General features: G+C 52.1%; 8 protein-coding genes across 8 annotated transcripts; 4 read left to right on the top strand and 4 right to left on the bottom strand.

The window, feature by feature from the left end:
* Window positions 1-346: 346 nt before the first annotated feature.
* On the top strand, window positions 347-1,462 carry BDQ94DRAFT_182893 (alpha/beta hydrolase; the record flags this gene model as incomplete). The annotated part of the gene is made up of 1 exon (XM_026774262.1): window positions 347-1,462. Exon 1 carries the CDS (start codon window positions 383-385, stop codon window positions 1,460-1,462), a length of 1,080 nt encoding a protein of 359 aa, XP_026630647.1. The 5' UTR covers window positions 347-382.
* Window positions 1,463-2,077: 615 nt separating this feature from the next.
* On the bottom strand, window positions 2,078-2,575 carry BDQ94DRAFT_136758 (uncharacterized protein). Its single transcript, XM_026764939.1, has 2 exons — window positions 2,294-2,575; window positions 2,078-2,236 (listed from the first exon to the last, which is right to left on the bottom strand). The coding sequence occupies exons 1-2, from the start codon at window positions 2,401-2,403 to the stop codon at window positions 2,119-2,121; spliced, it is 228 nt and encodes a 75-aa protein (XP_026630646.1). The 5' UTR covers window positions 2,404-2,575; the 3' UTR covers window positions 2,078-2,118.
* Window positions 2,576-2,605: 30 nt separating this feature from the next.
* flbB lies at window positions 2,606-4,245 on the bottom strand. Its single transcript, XM_026764938.1, has 2 exons — window positions 3,612-4,245; window positions 2,606-3,556 (listed from the first exon to the last, which is right to left on the bottom strand). The coding sequence occupies exons 1-2, from the start codon at window positions 4,037-4,039 to the stop codon at window positions 3,094-3,096; spliced, it is 891 nt and encodes a 296-aa protein (XP_026630645.1). The 5' UTR covers window positions 4,040-4,245; the 3' UTR covers window positions 2,606-3,093.
* Window positions 4,246-6,291: 2,046 nt separating this feature from the next.
* BDQ94DRAFT_136751 (uncharacterized protein) lies at window positions 6,292-6,676 on the top strand. Its single transcript, XM_026764937.1, has one exon. It carries the CDS (start codon window positions 6,360-6,362, stop codon window positions 6,519-6,521), a length of 162 nt encoding a protein of 53 aa, XP_026630644.1. The 5' UTR covers window positions 6,292-6,359; the 3' UTR covers window positions 6,522-6,676.
* Window positions 6,677-6,694: 18 nt separating this feature from the next.
* Window positions 6,695-7,335, top strand: BDQ94DRAFT_91528 (uncharacterized protein). Its single transcript, XM_026776838.1, has one exon. The coding sequence runs from the start codon at window positions 6,811-6,813 to the stop codon at window positions 7,222-7,224; it is 414 nt and encodes a 137-aa protein (XP_026630643.1). The 5' UTR covers window positions 6,695-6,810; the 3' UTR covers window positions 7,225-7,335.
* On the bottom strand, window positions 7,091-7,743 carry BDQ94DRAFT_136748 (uncharacterized protein). The gene is made up of 2 exons (XM_026764936.1): window positions 7,560-7,743; window positions 7,091-7,507 (listed from the first exon to the last, which is right to left on the bottom strand). The coding sequence occupies exons 1-2, from the start codon at window positions 7,579-7,581 to the stop codon at window positions 7,335-7,337; spliced, it is 195 nt and encodes a 64-aa protein (XP_026630642.1). The 5' UTR covers window positions 7,582-7,743; the 3' UTR covers window positions 7,091-7,334.
* A 1,485-nt stretch (window positions 7,744-9,228) lies between these two features.
* BDQ94DRAFT_136746 (uncharacterized protein) lies at window positions 9,229-10,804 on the top strand. The gene has a single exon (XM_026764935.1). The coding sequence runs from the start codon at window positions 9,370-9,372 to the stop codon at window positions 10,474-10,476; it is 1,107 nt and encodes a 368-aa protein (XP_026630641.1). The 5' UTR covers window positions 9,229-9,369; the 3' UTR covers window positions 10,477-10,804.
* On the bottom strand, window positions 10,713-14,491 carry BDQ94DRAFT_91509 (putative arsenite resistance protein Ars2). The gene is made up of 3 exons (XM_026776837.1): window positions 14,051-14,491; window positions 11,949-13,963; window positions 10,713-11,896 (listed from the first exon to the last, which is right to left on the bottom strand). Exons 1-3 carry the CDS (start codon window positions 14,151-14,153, stop codon window positions 11,264-11,266), a joined length of 2,751 nt encoding a protein of 916 aa, XP_026630640.1. The 5' UTR covers window positions 14,154-14,491; the 3' UTR covers window positions 10,713-11,263.
* Window positions 14,492-15,199: the final 708 nt, after the last annotated feature.

Genomic DNA, 15,199 nt, shown 5'->3' with positions numbered 1-15,199 from the left:
GGGGGATGCCTTTATGTGCTTGCGGAGTGGGGGAAGCAGTGAGGTATCCCTGGATCAATGTAAGCATGGAATCGGACATTAATCCAATAACAAGAGCTCCAGACAAACAAACAACCAACCAGTAACCAGACCGTTGCAGAGTAGCTTACGCCCCACAGTAAGCAACTTGCATGCGCATGACGAAACCCCAGAAGTGATCTGCTTCCCGACTCGGCCAGACATGACTATATGCCCCTGACGACTATCACCATCACGCAACGAGCCATCACGATGTTCGCAGAGACAATAGCTATAAAAGCCATGTACTCATCTGTCTGATCTCCCATCACTCAACCATCAATTCCATCCTCAATACTAAATCATACAAAGCCACTGTATCACCATGCAACTCCCAACGGCGCTCACCCTCGCCCCAATCCTACATGCAATATGCATCACAGCGCAAAACCTCTCCCTGGGCGCCGACAACTTCTACCGGAGTAACCTGGTAACCCTCCAACCGGTGACCTTCCCAACCCAATATCAAACCCTCATTGCGGGCAACCTCTTCGTCCCCAACAACCTCACCTCGACCCCTGCGCCCGCCATCATCGTCGGCCACCCCATGGGTGCCGTGAAAGAGCAAAGCGCGAACCTATACGCCACCAAAATGGCCGAACAAGGCTACATCACCCTCTCCATCGACCTCCCCTTCTGGGGCGGCAGCACCGGCACCCCGCGCAACGCCGTCTCCCCCGACCTATACACCGAAGCCTTCAGCGCCGCCGTCGACTTCCTGGGCAGCAACACCACCAGCATCACCAGCATCCCCTCCATCACGCACCCCATCACGATCAACCGCGACCGGATCGGGGTCATCGGCGTCTGCGCCAGCGGAGGCTTCGCCCTCAGCGCCGCCAAGATCGACCCACGCATCAAAGCCATCGTCACGGCCAGCATGTACGACATGGGCACCGTCAACCGACAGGGCCTGCAGCACTCGCAGAACCTCACGCAGAGACAGGCCGTGATTGCGTCCGCCGCGCTGCAGCGCTGGCCCGAGTTCGAGCAGCCTGACGGCTCCGAGACTCCGATCTCATACACCGGCGGCACGCCGAATGTCCTCACCCCCAACGCCAGTGCCGTGGATCGCGAATTCTATGATTTCTACCGCACGGTGCGTGGCGAGGTGACGCCGCCCGGATCGACCCCGGAATTGACGACTCATCCGACATTGACGAGTAACTTGAAGTTTATGAACTTCTATCCGTTGGAGGATTTGGATGTGATTGCGCCGAGACCGGTGCTGTTTATCTCCGGGGATCGCGCGCATTCGAGGGAGTTTAGTGAGAATGCGTATCGGGGGGCGAGCGAGCCCAAGGAGTTGCTGTGGGTGAGGGGGGCGGGACATGTGGATTTGTATGATCGCGTGGAGGTGATTCCGTGGGAGAGGATTGTGGGGTTCTTTGGGAGGAATTTGTAGATGCCAGAGAATACCAGGGGGTAAGTATGGCATTGAAAGGTGTGTTCTTGCCAGGGGAGGGTCTTGTTTGGTTGTAAAGTACATCTGCTGTGAGGATGATATTAGATAGTGTCGAGGTTAAGATTGGAGGAAGTTAGTTGCATGAAATAGAATTATATACTACTGTGGAGGTAGAGATAGTATGCTGTGAAATGCAGTAATCGACACCTTAACCATTGTATCCATACATTCTATTTAAATGACACATTTTTGGCTCCACCCAATACCTTCTCACACATTCCATCCCATATACTTACTAAAAGTAACAGCAAAAGAAGTAGAAATAAGGTAGAGTTTGACACATTCACCACAACATCCCACATTCAAAACGAAGCCACTTACATACCACACACTCTATATTCAAAGACCAGTAACTATCAATTCCAAATCCAACATATATATATAAACCAATCAAACGAAGATAATCTACTATTCAATACCACAGTAGACACCCTCCCTATTTCATTCATACAAAGTAGGAATAAACCCCACCAAACCAAACAAGGTTAGGTTAGTCATTCCACTACCCACTAACCAACCCGCTAGCCACTTCTTAATTAACTAATGAACTTATCTACCACATTCATCCACCATCAACTACCACCTCATCAATAACTTCACCTACCACACCCAACATTCCATATTCCCAAGAAAATGCCCACCCCCTCTCTCACCCACCGTCCCAAATCCCGCCCTACGGCATCTTGCCTCCCCTGCCGCACCCGGAAAGTCAAAGTACCTTGACCCCCCTCCCCATCCTATACATTTCAATCTAAATCTAATAAAATGCAGTGTAACCGTCTCCAACCATGCGAAACCTGCAGTGCGCGAAACATCGCGCATGAATGCAAGTACGCTGTTCCGGACGAGGACAGGCAGGCGATTGCGCAGGCGGAGATCATTGCTGAGTTACGGGCGGAGGTGAATCGACTGCGGCAGCAGATGAATGAGCATGAGCAGGAGCATGAGGATTTTATGGAGGGAGGGGGGAGAGGTGAAGTTGATGTAGATGGTCTTTTGGAAGGGGACGGTCTGGGAGAGGAGGGGGTAGGAGAAGGGGATGAGTTGGAGAGGGTGTATCAGATTTTGAAAGATGGGTCGTGGGAGAGGGTGAGGGAGGTGGTGGGGAGGATTCGGAGGGGGGACGATGTTACAGGTATTACTGTTTGATTATTATTATTGTTAGTATTATTATATGTCTTATTTGATTGTAGGGTATGGTTTGTATGTATGTATGTATGTATTATGGCGATTTAGCTAAGCTAGCTGGACATTCGTGGTTCTCGTGATTATTGATTAGGTGGGTGGCATCGCTGAACCCATATGGAAAAAGATACCAAAACAGATAGGAGAATAGAATAGAAGACACCTTCAAGATTAAACAAGTTGTATGGCCAGCACCGCTCTGGCGTTGAACCCCATAGGAAGAATCCTCAAAAGGAAGATAGAAGTGAGAAGAAAAAGAACAGCCTTGCTCCCAGAGCTTTTATATACACCTCGCCAAATCAAAATCCGTGTTAGAACAGATACCCAAACCCAATGAATCGCCCCATGAAACTCCGTCCAGATTAGGTCACTACCGCCAGACCAGCTCACGAATACATCATCTCATCTCCCGGATGTGACAGGGCGCCCTCGACCTTAGATCCGAGCACGCTGCTGAGGCAGTCCATCAGTTCGAAATCTTCCACCACCGCGCCAAAGCCGTAGCAGCGCACTTTGGTGTTTAGCGTCTCGATGATCACCTTGACGTCGTCCTTGGTCAGGCTGCGGTAGAGCTCGTGGTTCTTGAGACACTGAAGCGCCATGATGGGGGTGATCTGTCCATCCGTCACGAGCTGCCGACTGAGGTTGAGAAGGGTCGACAGGTTGGCATGAGGGAGGTCGTAGGTCTTGTGCGGATAAGTCTGTTCGTTCGAGGTGTTCGCGATGTAACTGGGCGGCGGGCAGGTCGCCATCAAGGCATGACCCGAGAATGGCATGTCCTCGTCATCGGCTTCGGTGATCGATCGGCGGCAGAGATAGTCGGTGTGTTCCCGACACGGCGATTCCAATCTAGACAGCAGTCAGTCATACACTCCTCTGTGAGATGAAGATGTGGCGGGCGTACGTCAGAATAAAGTCAATCTGCAGCTGGGGAAGTTCTTCGAAGATGCCCGATGGCTGCCTCGGCGCCCGGCTCACTGGCGCTATCTGGTCTAGCGTCGCCAGGGCGTCACACGGAGCGGCCTGATACGGCCCTTGCGGTGGTGACATCTCGCTCGACGACACATCAATTTGCTCGATCCCAGTGGTGATCGGACTCAAGCTGGCCGAGACTGTCGTAGGTGGCGTGGTGTACATGTTGTTCGTGGAGGGATTGGACGGAGCAACGCCGGTGGGCTGTGATCCGGTACTACTGCTGGCAAATGGGCTGGACTGATAGCCGATGGTGGGTCGTTCAGCCTTGCGCCGCTCGACTTCGGGCTCGTAGTTGATGCCATGGGCCGTCAGGATGTCTTTCAGAATGGCGTTTTCGTCTGATAGCGACTGCACCATATCTCGGTGTTGAACCACCGTCAAGTTGGCCGCCGAGATCTCTTGCGTGTATGCCTCTCGTAACCGCGACACCTCCGTTTCCAAAGCCCGTATATATTGTTCCTTGCGCTCGCGATGGGTTCTAAACAGCCCGTTGGCATCTGTTCCTGACGAGACAAGTGCAGAGACGGGAGAGCCACGTACCTCTGAGCCTGGCGATTCAATTCCTGTCGTCTGGTAAGGGCCGGTTTGCTGTCGGGCTTGGGGCCACGTCGTTTGGCGGGTTGACCATCTAGAAGGGAGCAGGTTACAACGAGTACGGACAAGAGCGAACACCACGGTAGCACAAACCTCGAGTAACCTTTTTCTGTGTGCCGCTGAAGAATTTGAAAAAGTCGGCCCCGATTGTCGACGGTCTGGAATTGGGTTGGCCTGCAAGCAGCGGGTCAGAGCGGGTAGTTGACGGGATTCTCTCTGAAGCAAAGCAACGCAAGACCACAGCAGGCGAAGAAATATCACAAGATCAAAACAGAACATGTAGGTACAGCACATCACGTCATACAACATGCGGGCAGTGCAGATGACAGAATCAAGAAATTGGTAGGTTACGAGCGAACGGTGCCGACTGCAGCCTTTCCCCAATCCGGGATGCTCTGTGTATCCAACACACATGTTCCCCAGGTAAGGAATGAAATGAACAACGGTCGTCGATCGTATCACCACAGGCATACAAGCAGCAATGCGAGGGTTCCAGGTCAAAGGAAGCCGGGAACTTACTTGGCATGGCCTCTGGTGTCATAGTTTGGCGATTGGCCGCACTCAGGTCCACAGACATCGGACCACCATTTATGGAAGTCATGATGGCTGTGACGATTGAAAATGAGGGTGATTGAGAGAAATGCGACCGGCGCGATCAGTAGTAGATGGCCGACGGGGGGGTGCACCGAAGAAGCGGAGGACGGAGGCGGGAAGAATGAGGGGAAGCGAAGAGAGAGGGAGAGACAGAGAGAGAGGATTCGACGGGACTGGACGGTGGAGGGAGGAACAGACCGCAGATTAAATGAATGCGAGAGTCATTCAATCAATCTGGACCGTTGTCAGCCTTAAAAATTGACTTGAATCGGTAGCCAAGTGGATTCCTTTTTTTTTACTGTCCAAGCGTCTTCACCGTTAGGGAACAAGATATACGCACCGGCAGGGTCGGACGTTTTCCCCGAAGTGCGCGGCCGATGGAGACCTGAGTTTGGGGAGGTGGAGGGAGGGAGCCACCACACGAGCTCAGCTCTGGAACGGAACAGGGGAAAAGGAGAGATCTGAATGGAGCCGATGGGAAATAGGCTGGCGGGGTGGTAAAACGGTCAGGCAATAATAACGATTGATTGATTGAATGATTGAAAGTTTGCCGGGTTGCCGTCTACTGTCCGTGGGTGGAGGTGGATAAATAGTGAAAGTGAAATTGAATTGGTTTTTCTGGTTCTTGGTAGTACCTCTGTTGGAGGGAGGAGAGAAAGTGGGTGCGGTGGGTGAGGGCGGGAGTCGACGGATGGATGTTGTTATGTCTTGAGATTTGGAGCTGCAGACTGAAAGGGGGAGGGAGGGTAAGAGTAAGTAGTAGATAGATAGATAGATAGATAGTGTAAGGGTGAGTGGAGAGAGAGAGAGAGAGAGAGTGTGTGTGTGTGTGTGTGTGTGACAGAGAGAGGGGAGAGAGGGAGAGGAAGAGAAAAGAGAAAGGGACAGACAGGCAAGTCAAGAGAGAGAATAATAATAATAATAATACTCTTGTGGCAAGTGAGTGAGTGAGTGAGTGAGTGAATAAGTGAGTTGAGAGTGGACACCCACTACTGATAGTCTACTAGTTCGTTTGGATTGAATGGAGAGCGACGATATCGACTTGTTCGGGACCCAAGTTAAGTTGGCCCTCCGTAGGCGAGCCGGCGTTATATCGACGGGGAGACCCTGTCAAGCCTTCTAGCGGCCCCGAGCATTATTGGCTCGTTGATGCATCTCCCTTCCCTATTTTCCACCCCGTTCTTCACGGACCCAGCAGAGACAAGAGAGTCGGCGGCGCAAAGGCCAGGCACCCTCGGCGTTAGTTACAGTCTACTAGCATCTACTTAGCCGGCCATGCACTCGGGCGTCCACTAGTCACGATAGATCCAGGCACAGATTAATTGGAATTGTACAGGACGAAGGGAATGGATTGGTCAGTGACGGAATTGATCGTGAATTTGCAAGAAAAATAAATTAAAACAAATCAAATATGAATAGATGTGATAACCAAAAAAAAAAATAATATCAAATATCGAAAAGGATTATTAATTGCTGAAAAAATAAAATAATGAAAAATAATTTTAAACTTCAAAATGAAAAGGGGAATGGTCGAATGAATAAAATAATAACCATAATAATCATCATCATTATCATGATAATAATAAATGCTCAGCCAAAACGAGAGACGGACAGCAACCAGTGCAGAGGGAAAAAGAGGTCAGAGAAATAAATAATAAGAGACCGAGAGAGAAAGAGAGAAGAGAGTGAGTGAGTGAGTGAGTGTACCTTACAGTCTACACATTCCCCGGCCCGTTTCAGACTAGTGTGGGTTCTTCTTTCCCCCTCTTTTCTTTTCTTTTCTTTTCTCTCTTTTTTCCCTGTTTCTGTCTGTCCCGATCTCGCCTCGGCTTTAGTATTGAGTATTAGTAGTATTCAGTAGTACTGCTCAAGTAGTACTGGATGGGCTACACAACCAACTCAACCTTACTCTCCCTCTCTCCATCACACAAAAACATCATATGAGCAAGGGCACATGCATTCACCCCCAGATATCTATTTCACAAGTGATCGATTCAATTATTCGTATTCATGTCACCGATCCCAGAGTAAGAAAAGAAAAGCATCTGCCCGTGTGGAGTGAAGCAGCAGCAGCAACCGGGTGTGATTGGCCAGGCATCCAGTCACTCGGCGGTTATTGGCTATTGGTTTTATTTTTTCTTTTTCATCCTCGTCTGAATCGTCGTCGCCCCTCACGTCCGCCTGTCTCTGCTGTCTCCCCTCTCCCTGTAACTAATGCGAATTGGGATCCTCGCTGCATCGTCAATAATCAATCGTGCTACTACGCAGTACTCATCATCATCATCATCATCATCACTCAATCCGCGGCAATGGTTCGTCTTTTTGCTAGCCGCATCGATCAGCTGCTTCTGTAAGTGCTTTTTTTTTTTCCTTATTCGCTTTCTTCATTCTTCCCCCTCTACCTCGGTCCTAACCTCATCCTGCACCGAGAGGATCAGAAAGACGCATGTCAAAAATGGAGTGATTAAAAAAGGGGAACAAGAAAAAAGAGAGTCCACGAATCTGATATATGGCGCATCTCTTTGGCCCGGCGGTTCGATCGATCGTTCCCCCGGCTGTCGTACCAGAAACCATTCTTACCTGTCGCCTGTCGCCCGGTAGTGGACCGTCCAGCCTCCGCCGACTCTCCCCCCAAAAGTCCTGCCCTTCTTTCCACCTTTGCCATCCCTCAATTGACATCTCAGAATAGAGGCAGGCGCCGTGTGTAACATTCTTGACTTAATTTCGCTGCGACCCGGACGGATGGGTTGGGAAAAACAGGTTATCCTCGGTTGATCTACCGTCGAGCCTGTCCCTTTTTGCTTTTTCCTTTTCTTTGCTTTTCTTTGCTCTCCCTCCACCTTCTGACCATCCACAGTACTCCCGTAGATACGTCCTGCATGGTTTTGGGGGGGGGGGGGGGGGGGGGGAAAAGGTATGATCCTACTCTGGGCTTAACCTTTTTCGTTTGCAACCCACAGTCGTTTTTTTGGGGCCTGTCTGGTTCACCAGTCCGTGTTCAACGGGCCCATCAGCCCCACTGCCCACACAGAAGCCTCGGACTAGTCGCCTGGTCCAGAATAGCGCTATACGTTTATTATTCATTAGTGGCAGGCACAGGAAAATCTACTGTCCCCAACGCTCCGGCTGTGCTGCGTCATTAGGATAAGCATGCGCGAGCTGCCGGGTTCTGAGGTGGTCAAGTGGACACTATCTCGGTGCGGTACCTACATCCGGAGCTTAGTGGATGATTGGATGTATGCACCTTCCTGCTCCTGCCGCGGTTGTTATTCCACTGTAAGGGGGGTGGGGGGAGGGGGAAGAGAGGAGGAGACTAAGATGCCACTCGATCCCATCGTGATCGTGCCAGTCAGTCGACGTTTTCGTCGCTCTTTGCCCGGACAGGTAGTAAGTACTCCGTAGGTTGCGCTCGTAGATCAAGAGTCGGAGTTGCTTTATTGTGCCTCACAACTACCGCGTTATTCTCGCATAAGACCTACAGATGGGATAGTGCACACACGCGCGCGCCCTGCAAATCGAGGTGATGTAACTGACCGGGATCGCCCCTTTCCGGGGTCTCTTTGCTTTTTTTTTGTGTGTCCCTCTTTGTCTGCTGCAGGCTTCGTGAACATTGATTTCCAGGTCCCCGAGGGGTTCTCCCACAATGCGAGCCCATAGTGCACAGAGCACACTCCAAGCAACACCAAGCGTACTCCGTGCTACCCATTGGGTAGTGCACGGGCTTTTTCCTGAAGGCTGGAAGACATTCCCGGCCATTGAATAACACGTTCGAATTAGAGTCAGATACCAGGTGGGTAGCGGTGACGGTGGCTCGAACACATTGGTTTCGACAGATAGATAGCTCGTCAATGGTATAGACTCTAATAGCCATTATTATCACATCACCCAAGTGTGGCCCTGGCACCCTTCAGCATGGCCACTAATTCGATTGTCCACGATTATTGTCCCAATCCTTCAATGATGAGCCGAGGCTAGGCGCACGACGACGATCACCCAACAGGATCACAAACCAAGATACTTGTAGTTAGCTTACCAACAGACCACGGGCCCAATTGAAATTAAAGACCGAATCATCGCCGACGAAGCTCCCCGAGAAGCCGGGTCAGATCGAGATTAGGGAGGATCTCAAGGGAGGGCGAGGTCGAGCAGAGACCCGTCTGAGCTCAGTGAAGAGGAGAAGTTGTTGGACGGCGCGGAAACTATCGAGCGGATCGGCAGCCTAAGGCCGCCAGTCCACCCAATCGGGAACACGCCTCAGGCCGCCATGACTCGTGATCTTCGACGCCTTCCGCCTATCATGTGCTCTTCCCTCTGCACTTTCCCCCCCTCTTGCCGTTATGGTTCTCTTTCACTCTATCCTCTAGTAGGCTACAAGTCTGTACTCTCTACTTCCAAGGGCAAATGGCAGTCTGTCACGCCTAACCTCAAACGCCTGCATCGGAAGCCAAAGTGCCCCACCATGTCGGTCCAGGCTCTTTATCAACCTCCCCTCCGATGCCATGCAACAATCCGAAGTGCTCGTCCACATCTCCGCACCCAGCACCGTGGGCGATGATGCCAGCTACCGCGCTCAAGTCGAAGCCATCCTCGGTTTCCAGCCCTTCTCGCGTCAGGTCATAACCTTGCGATCAGACGACAGCGACCCCGTCCCCACTGCAACGGAAGCCGGTCCCTCCTATACCCAGGGACCACACAATGCCAGCTCTTCTACACCCAGGCCTCCAGACCCTGGAGCAACCTCATCAGTCCAGCGACAACGTCATCATGACAAAGACTCGCTCGAAACCCCCCTGAGTGTCATTCCAGATTCTCAGCCTGAGCGAATACCCCTTGAGCCAGTCGACTTGCAGGAGATTGCTCTTCCCCAATCAAGTACATCTCGTCGCAAATCGACTGATACAAATGGCTTGCCTCCTCCTACAAAGCGAAGTTGTCTGGATGTCCCTCCACTGGTGACGGAACAAGCACGCAACAATACACCCCCCTCAGACGAGCGTCTCAACAACGACAAATCGCCAAATAACACCACCACCACCACCGCCACCAAAGAAGAAGTCATTAGAACCTCAAAAGACAACACCGTACACCTCCCCCTAGAAATCAAGCCAAACCCACCCCCCATCTCAGCAAACCCCTTCACAACCCACATCACCCCCACCCTAAAAATGCTCTCCATCCGCCTCAACCCCTCCCGCACATACACACCCATCAACCAAACCCGACCCCTCGACAACCTCGAGAGAGGACACTGGTATCTCCGCCTCAATCTCTCCCCAAATCCAAACTCAACCTCCAGCTCCACCTGGGAGATGCCATTCTTCATGCGCTTCTGGACCTTTCTAACGGATTTCATCGCCAAAGAAGGCCGCGCCGGCTGGGGTGTCTGGTGCCTTCTGGAGGATAATGGCTCAGATAAACCTGCAAATGGCCTCGAGGATGGTGGTGATGAGACAACAACGAGACCAGTAATCCTGAAGGTCTATGCGTGGGGTGAGATAGCTTCTCATATATACCTACTCTTATTCCTAGCGAGTGAGCGTCGCGTCCGCAGAATGGGGCTGCAATGGCGCGATAGTGCAGATGAAGTTGTTATTCAGATGCCGTAGTGATGGGTGGATGGGCTGATACCCACCTCCTATCTCCCCCCAAAGAGATTTGGGGGTTCTTTTCGTAGTATATGATACTCGTGGAGCATCAGCGATGCGCTATATATGTACATACTACTATAACTGTCAGGGATGGTATATCCTAATCTGTGATTTCATTTTGAAATACTACTTTTGCGTGTGAATGGAAGCCCGTCCCTCATACTGAAGGTAGGATGCGTCTGTCCAATACAGCGGGAAGGACAAAGCAAGGCAATTGTATCTGGCCATATGTCATTGAGCTTATGGTACGAAGATATCGAGCTGATAGATAAGATAGATACTATGGTACAATCCGAGGGACGCCAAGACCAGAAGAAGGGGGGGAAAAAAAAAAGAACAACGACGAAGGATGTGAACGAGAGAAGATAGCATGCAGACTTGAGTTTCAAGATCCCGGAAATAGTTCAGTAGCAGTCGCAAAGCCAACTCGTGGCCTCAAGAGGGCACAAGGAAACACGCCATATTCCGTAGAGGAAGGAAATCAGGCACAATTCCAACCTGAATGATGTTTCACGTTTGGATAGACAAGAAGCGTTGAGAGCAACGGGGAAATGAGAAGGAAGAACCTAGGAAATCGGAAATTGAATGGAGACAATTTCGGCTCATGTACGAAGAGAGAAAATAAAAGTATGACAGACACGGATCAATGCACGGCATATGCGGTGAGACATCAAATATGCAACTGGCTTTGTGAAGATGCAGGAACGACAGACCAGCGAACGCCATTTGCACGGAGAAAATTTGTCTAATAGTTCAGCTCCCCGCTGCCGGAGCCACCGACCGCATCGAGATCCTCGTAGCTCTTGAGGCTGCGACCTTGTACGGCTTCGCGCGGACCCATGCCTTGCTGGCCGGCACCGGCGTCAACAAAGCCGCTGGCCCCCACCAAGGCGGCGGCAGGGTGTCCAGGAGGGATGTACGGCGCTCCAGAACTGGCCGGCAGGCGACCACCAGATCCATACATGCTGGACATGCCACGAACGGGGCTTAGGCGGCCGCTTCCAGTGCCTGGAGCGCCATGCCGATTGCCACGGCGATCATAAGGACCTGAGCGGTTATTATAGCGTCCGCCGCCACGGCGCATGACACCTGGCTGGTGCAAACCTGGGCCATCTGCAGACACCATTCCATTACCACTCCACGAGGGGTTGTTAACGCCCATGAATCCGGGTACTCCAGACGCTGGCACACCTTGGAAGCTTGGAGGAACATTTCCGCCGCCTGCAAGGTAAGGCGGCATGGACGCTAGGCTGAACCCACGTGGTGTGCCAGTCTGGCCCTGACCAGTGTTAAGAGGGAAATGCCCGTTACTATTAGCGTCGGACCGCGAAGGAGCAATTCGAGCAGGGTCGAGAACGTAGGCATTGACCAGAGAGAGCTGTACTATTATGAGTATTCGTCCCCACAGAACACATTGAAGGATCACTTACATCACTGCGAATGTTCTCAAACCACTCGGTATGACGCTTCTCGACATGCTTGCGCCAGAAATGCTCCGCCTTAAACAGCTTGGTACATTCAGGTACTTTGCAACGGTACTTGGACTCATCCTCCTGCTTCATATACTTTCCGAGCTCCTCCTCCAAGGCGTCCTCAACAGGCTTGCCTCCCAGCTTCCCGATATCGACATTCTCTGGCTCGAGAATCTGCAAAAGTTTGTCTTCGAATGTCTTGACCCAGTTGAATGCACGCTGAAGTTGTTGTTCGGTCTTGGAACTGAAACGCTGTGGGCGCTTCTCCTCCGGCACAGGCTGCTGCTCCTCGCCCTCTTCACTGGGCTCCTTCTTCTTGACAGGAAACGGCTGCCCAAGAGCACTGGCTCGAGCCACAGCCTTTGACTGTGTGGTAAGACCGGCCCGTGGCCGACGGAGATGTCCACCAGGACATTTTCGAGCAAGCTCATGCACAGAGTCACTCTCAAAGACACAGAAGAAACAGAAATTGTAGACCCTGCGAAGGTATTCAACCATCAGGTCCAACTTTTTCTTCTTGGCCAAGAGCTCCTCATCATCGAGTTCGTCATCTTCCCATCCTTCCTGTTCTTCGCCTTCTTCTGCCTCCCCTTCGTCAATGTCGTCGGCATCGTAGTCGGGCTTTCTCTTCTTGACACTAACAGGACCCGTGACAGGCGGCTGAAGCCAGCCCTTGCCGCGCAACTCCTCTACTCGCTCTTCGATTTTGGCGAATCCATCAGCACTTCCTCCCATCTCGACATCGAGCTTCGACACCAGCCTCCTTGCGAGTTCCAGGTCTCGTGAAATACGCTCTGGCGAAGAAAAAAGATCCCACAAGGCCTTCTTGCGGGGTTGCGACGGCGGGACATGAACACCCACGTGGCAGACAAAGTCGCCGTGAACGGGATCATGGATCGTTTTGTCGTTGATAGCCTCAAGTGCCTTCTCGGCAGCAGTCACTGTCACCGATCCGTTGGCCGCGTGATCATGTTCCATTTCCTCGCCCTCTTCCTCCCTTCCGTCCCCCCTCTCGACAACCTCAACGTCAGGCGCAGGATGAAGCATGATCCATCCCATTCGATGGTACTTCTTGGACGGATTGGGGTCGCTGAGACTAAGCCACTTGAACCCACCATCTTCTTCTCCCAGGTGTTCCTTACAGAACTCTTCAATCTTCTCGCGGCTAACATTGGGCGCTAGAGTCTTGATCAAGAGAGCAGACTGAGACAAAGCTTCATCACGCAAATCTCCGCCTCTTGCTGGCAGCAAGTCCAGAACACCCAGGGTTTCACCAACCGCGGTAGTTTCACCCTCTTCCTTTTCGATCACACCGCCTGCACCGTCGCTCTCACTCTTATAGATGCCTTCAAGCGTGAATTCATCAAAGAGACCACTCTCGAGGTCTCTCTCCCATTGCTGATAGGCACCCATGCGGAAATCCATCAGTTGACGACGAAGAGGATCCCGGACCTCAGGAACATAGCGCTCTCTGAACCACTCCTCGTTCCGATGATGCTGGACGAAAGCACGGGCCATCTTCGCCTGCAGATTCACCTTATACGAATCGTAAGCCGCCTGGATCTGTGCTCTCTCTCTCTCTCGATCTTCACGAGCCTCCCGCTCCCCTTTGACGCGATCAGAAGGTCGCCGACCGCCGTGCTTGGCACGTTCCTTTTCTTCTTTGATCGACTGCTCCGCTCGCCACCATTCGGCAAACCAGTTGAATCCCACTTGGAATTCCAGAGTCAACGGGTTCGGGAGCGGATTGGTGGGGATAGGGCGCTTGACAGAATCTTGTCCGGGGACATAGCGGTCGATATTGGCAACGTTCGGTGAAGGCGCACGTCGACGGTCCTCACGGTCACGTCCGGCATGCTCCCGAGAAGCAGCATAGTAATCGTCTCGCGATGCACGGCGATCAGAAGGTTCGTAGCGGTCGATCATAACGGGCGAGCGAGAACGTCCGCGTCCTCGGCGTCGATCCTGAGACACTGCATACGTACCAGTGATTAGAATATAAGACCATGACCATGAGTCCGGGAGCACCCGGAGGGGTAGTCTAGGAGCTAAACACTTACCAGGCGACCTGCGGCGGTATGAATCCACCGGAACCCTTGAAGCATAGGGGTCACCACCTTCTCTGGTCCTGCCGGGGGACCCGTAATTGTCATATGAGTCCATCGGGACAAGACTATGGAAAATCGCGTCGACCGAAGCTCTTAGGGGCCGTAACGGAGGAAATCGGAGCCGGCTTCCAGACAATGGCCGAGGGTCGCGCCCAGGACGGTAAAGACAGAAGGCGTAAGCTAATATCCGAAATGATCAACATTAGAGCAAGTCCTTCACGTGTGCAAGAGTGCCTGGTAGGTTGGACGTTGACGAAGCAGGGTTAAGGGGCGAGTTGGGCAAGAAGAAGATGCAAACGAAGCTGGTTGCCGGGAGCCGGCCACGGAAGAGATAGACAAGGCATGATTTTGGATAGCGATGACAGGGGCGAACCCGGAAACTGAGAGGATGAAAACGCAAGTGCGCTCGCGAGAGCCAAGAGAGGACGAGAAAAAGAGAGGAGGGCACAAGGTAGACAGTAGAAAGTAGTAGTCCAATTCAGCACGGAGGGTGGTGCGAACCAATAATGGCGCGACGATGAAAGGAGTCCAAGATGAGGTTTTAAAAGTAAAAGAGGAAGAGACGGGATGAAGCACAAGTGTGGCGCGGATCCAAATGAATTGGATGGATGACAGGGGCAGCTTGGACTGAGATAATTGAGCAGGGGTAAGGGGACGATGAGAGACAAAGGCGCTGCGATGAATTGACTGAACACAATGGAGAAAGAAGAGAGAGGATGAGAGAGAGGATGAATGGTAAGGCAGGCGACCTACAAGAGAAGCCTTAAGAGGAGAGAATTGGAGATCCAACGAGATGCGAAGATGACGGACGGAGTACTAGGTCCAATCCGAGCTGAGCAGATCAGACGACACAGACGACAATCGCAACAGACCGGGAATAATCACCGGGCAAGGCGGATGATATATAAACGGATGTGTTGTGGGGGAGAGGGAGAGGGAGAGGAAAGAGAGAAGAAGAAGAAGAAGGGAAGAGGTGGAGAGAAAGCGAGAGGGAAGGGAAAGCAGCGAAGGAGAGACACAGGATTGGGAAGTGAGGCTGGAGCGCCGGAGAAGGGAGGCCACCTAGTCCCGACCGGGCATAGCGCCCCCGGGTTCCCTTTC

Source organism: Aspergillus welwitschiae, assembly GCF_003344945.1.
Source record: "Aspergillus welwitschiae strain CBS 139.54b unplaced genomic scaffold BDQ94scaffold_4, whole genome shotgun sequence".
Classification (NCBI taxonomy): Eukaryota; Fungi; Ascomycota; class Eurotiomycetes; order Eurotiales; family Aspergillaceae; genus Aspergillus; species Aspergillus welwitschiae.
Note: the sequence above shows the minus strand (reverse complement) of the source record. Positions and strands in the feature narration are given on the sequence as shown.

Excerpts from the sequence above, each read along its gene's own strand:
- BDQ94DRAFT_136746 (XM_026764935.1), top strand. The coding sequence starts at position 9,370 with ATGCAACAATCCGAAGTGCTCGTCCACATCTCCGCACCCAGCACCGTG.
- BDQ94DRAFT_136751 (XM_026764937.1), top strand. The coding sequence starts at position 6,360 with ATGAAAAATAATTTTAAACTTCAAAATGAAAAGGGGAATGGTCGAATG.
- BDQ94DRAFT_136748 (XM_026764936.1), bottom strand. The coding sequence starts at position 7,581 with ATGTTACACACGGCGCCTGCCT. Across the intron at positions 7,508-7,559 it reads GTTACACACGGCGCCTGCCT|TTTTGGGGGGAGAGTCGGCG; the intron begins CTATTCTGAGAT and ends GAAGGGCAGGAC.
- BDQ94DRAFT_136758 (XM_026764939.1), bottom strand. The coding sequence starts at position 2,403 with ATGATCTCCGCCTGCGCAATCGCCTGCCTGTCCTCGTCCGGAACAGCG. Across the intron at positions 2,237-2,293 it reads CATGGTTGGAGACGGTTACA|TTTGACTTTCCGGGTGCGGC; the intron begins CTGCATTTTATT and ends GGGTCAAGGTAC.
- BDQ94DRAFT_91528 (XM_026776838.1), top strand. The coding sequence starts at position 6,811 with ATGAGCAAGGGCACATGCATTCACCCCCAGATATCTATTTCACAAGTG.
- BDQ94DRAFT_91509 (XM_026776837.1), bottom strand. The coding sequence starts at position 14,153 with ATGGACTCATATGACAATTACGGGTCCCCCGGCAGGACCAGAGAAGGT. Across the intron at positions 13,964-14,050 it reads ATACCGCCGCAGGTCGCCTG|TGTCTCAGGATCGACGCCGA; the intron begins GTAAGTGTTTAG and ends GTACGTATGCAG. Across the intron at positions 11,897-11,948 it reads TTGAGAACATTCGCAGTGAT|CTCTCTCTGGTCAATGCCTA; the intron begins GTAAGTGATCCT and ends ATAATAGTACAG.
- flbB (XM_026764938.1), bottom strand. The coding sequence starts at position 4,039 with ATGGTGCAGTCGCTATCAGACGAAAACGCCATTCTGAAAGACATCCTG. Across the intron at positions 3,557-3,611 it reads CAGATTGACTTTATTCTGAC|ATTGGAATCGCCGTGTCGGG; the intron begins GTACGCCCGCCA and ends ACTGCTGTCTAG.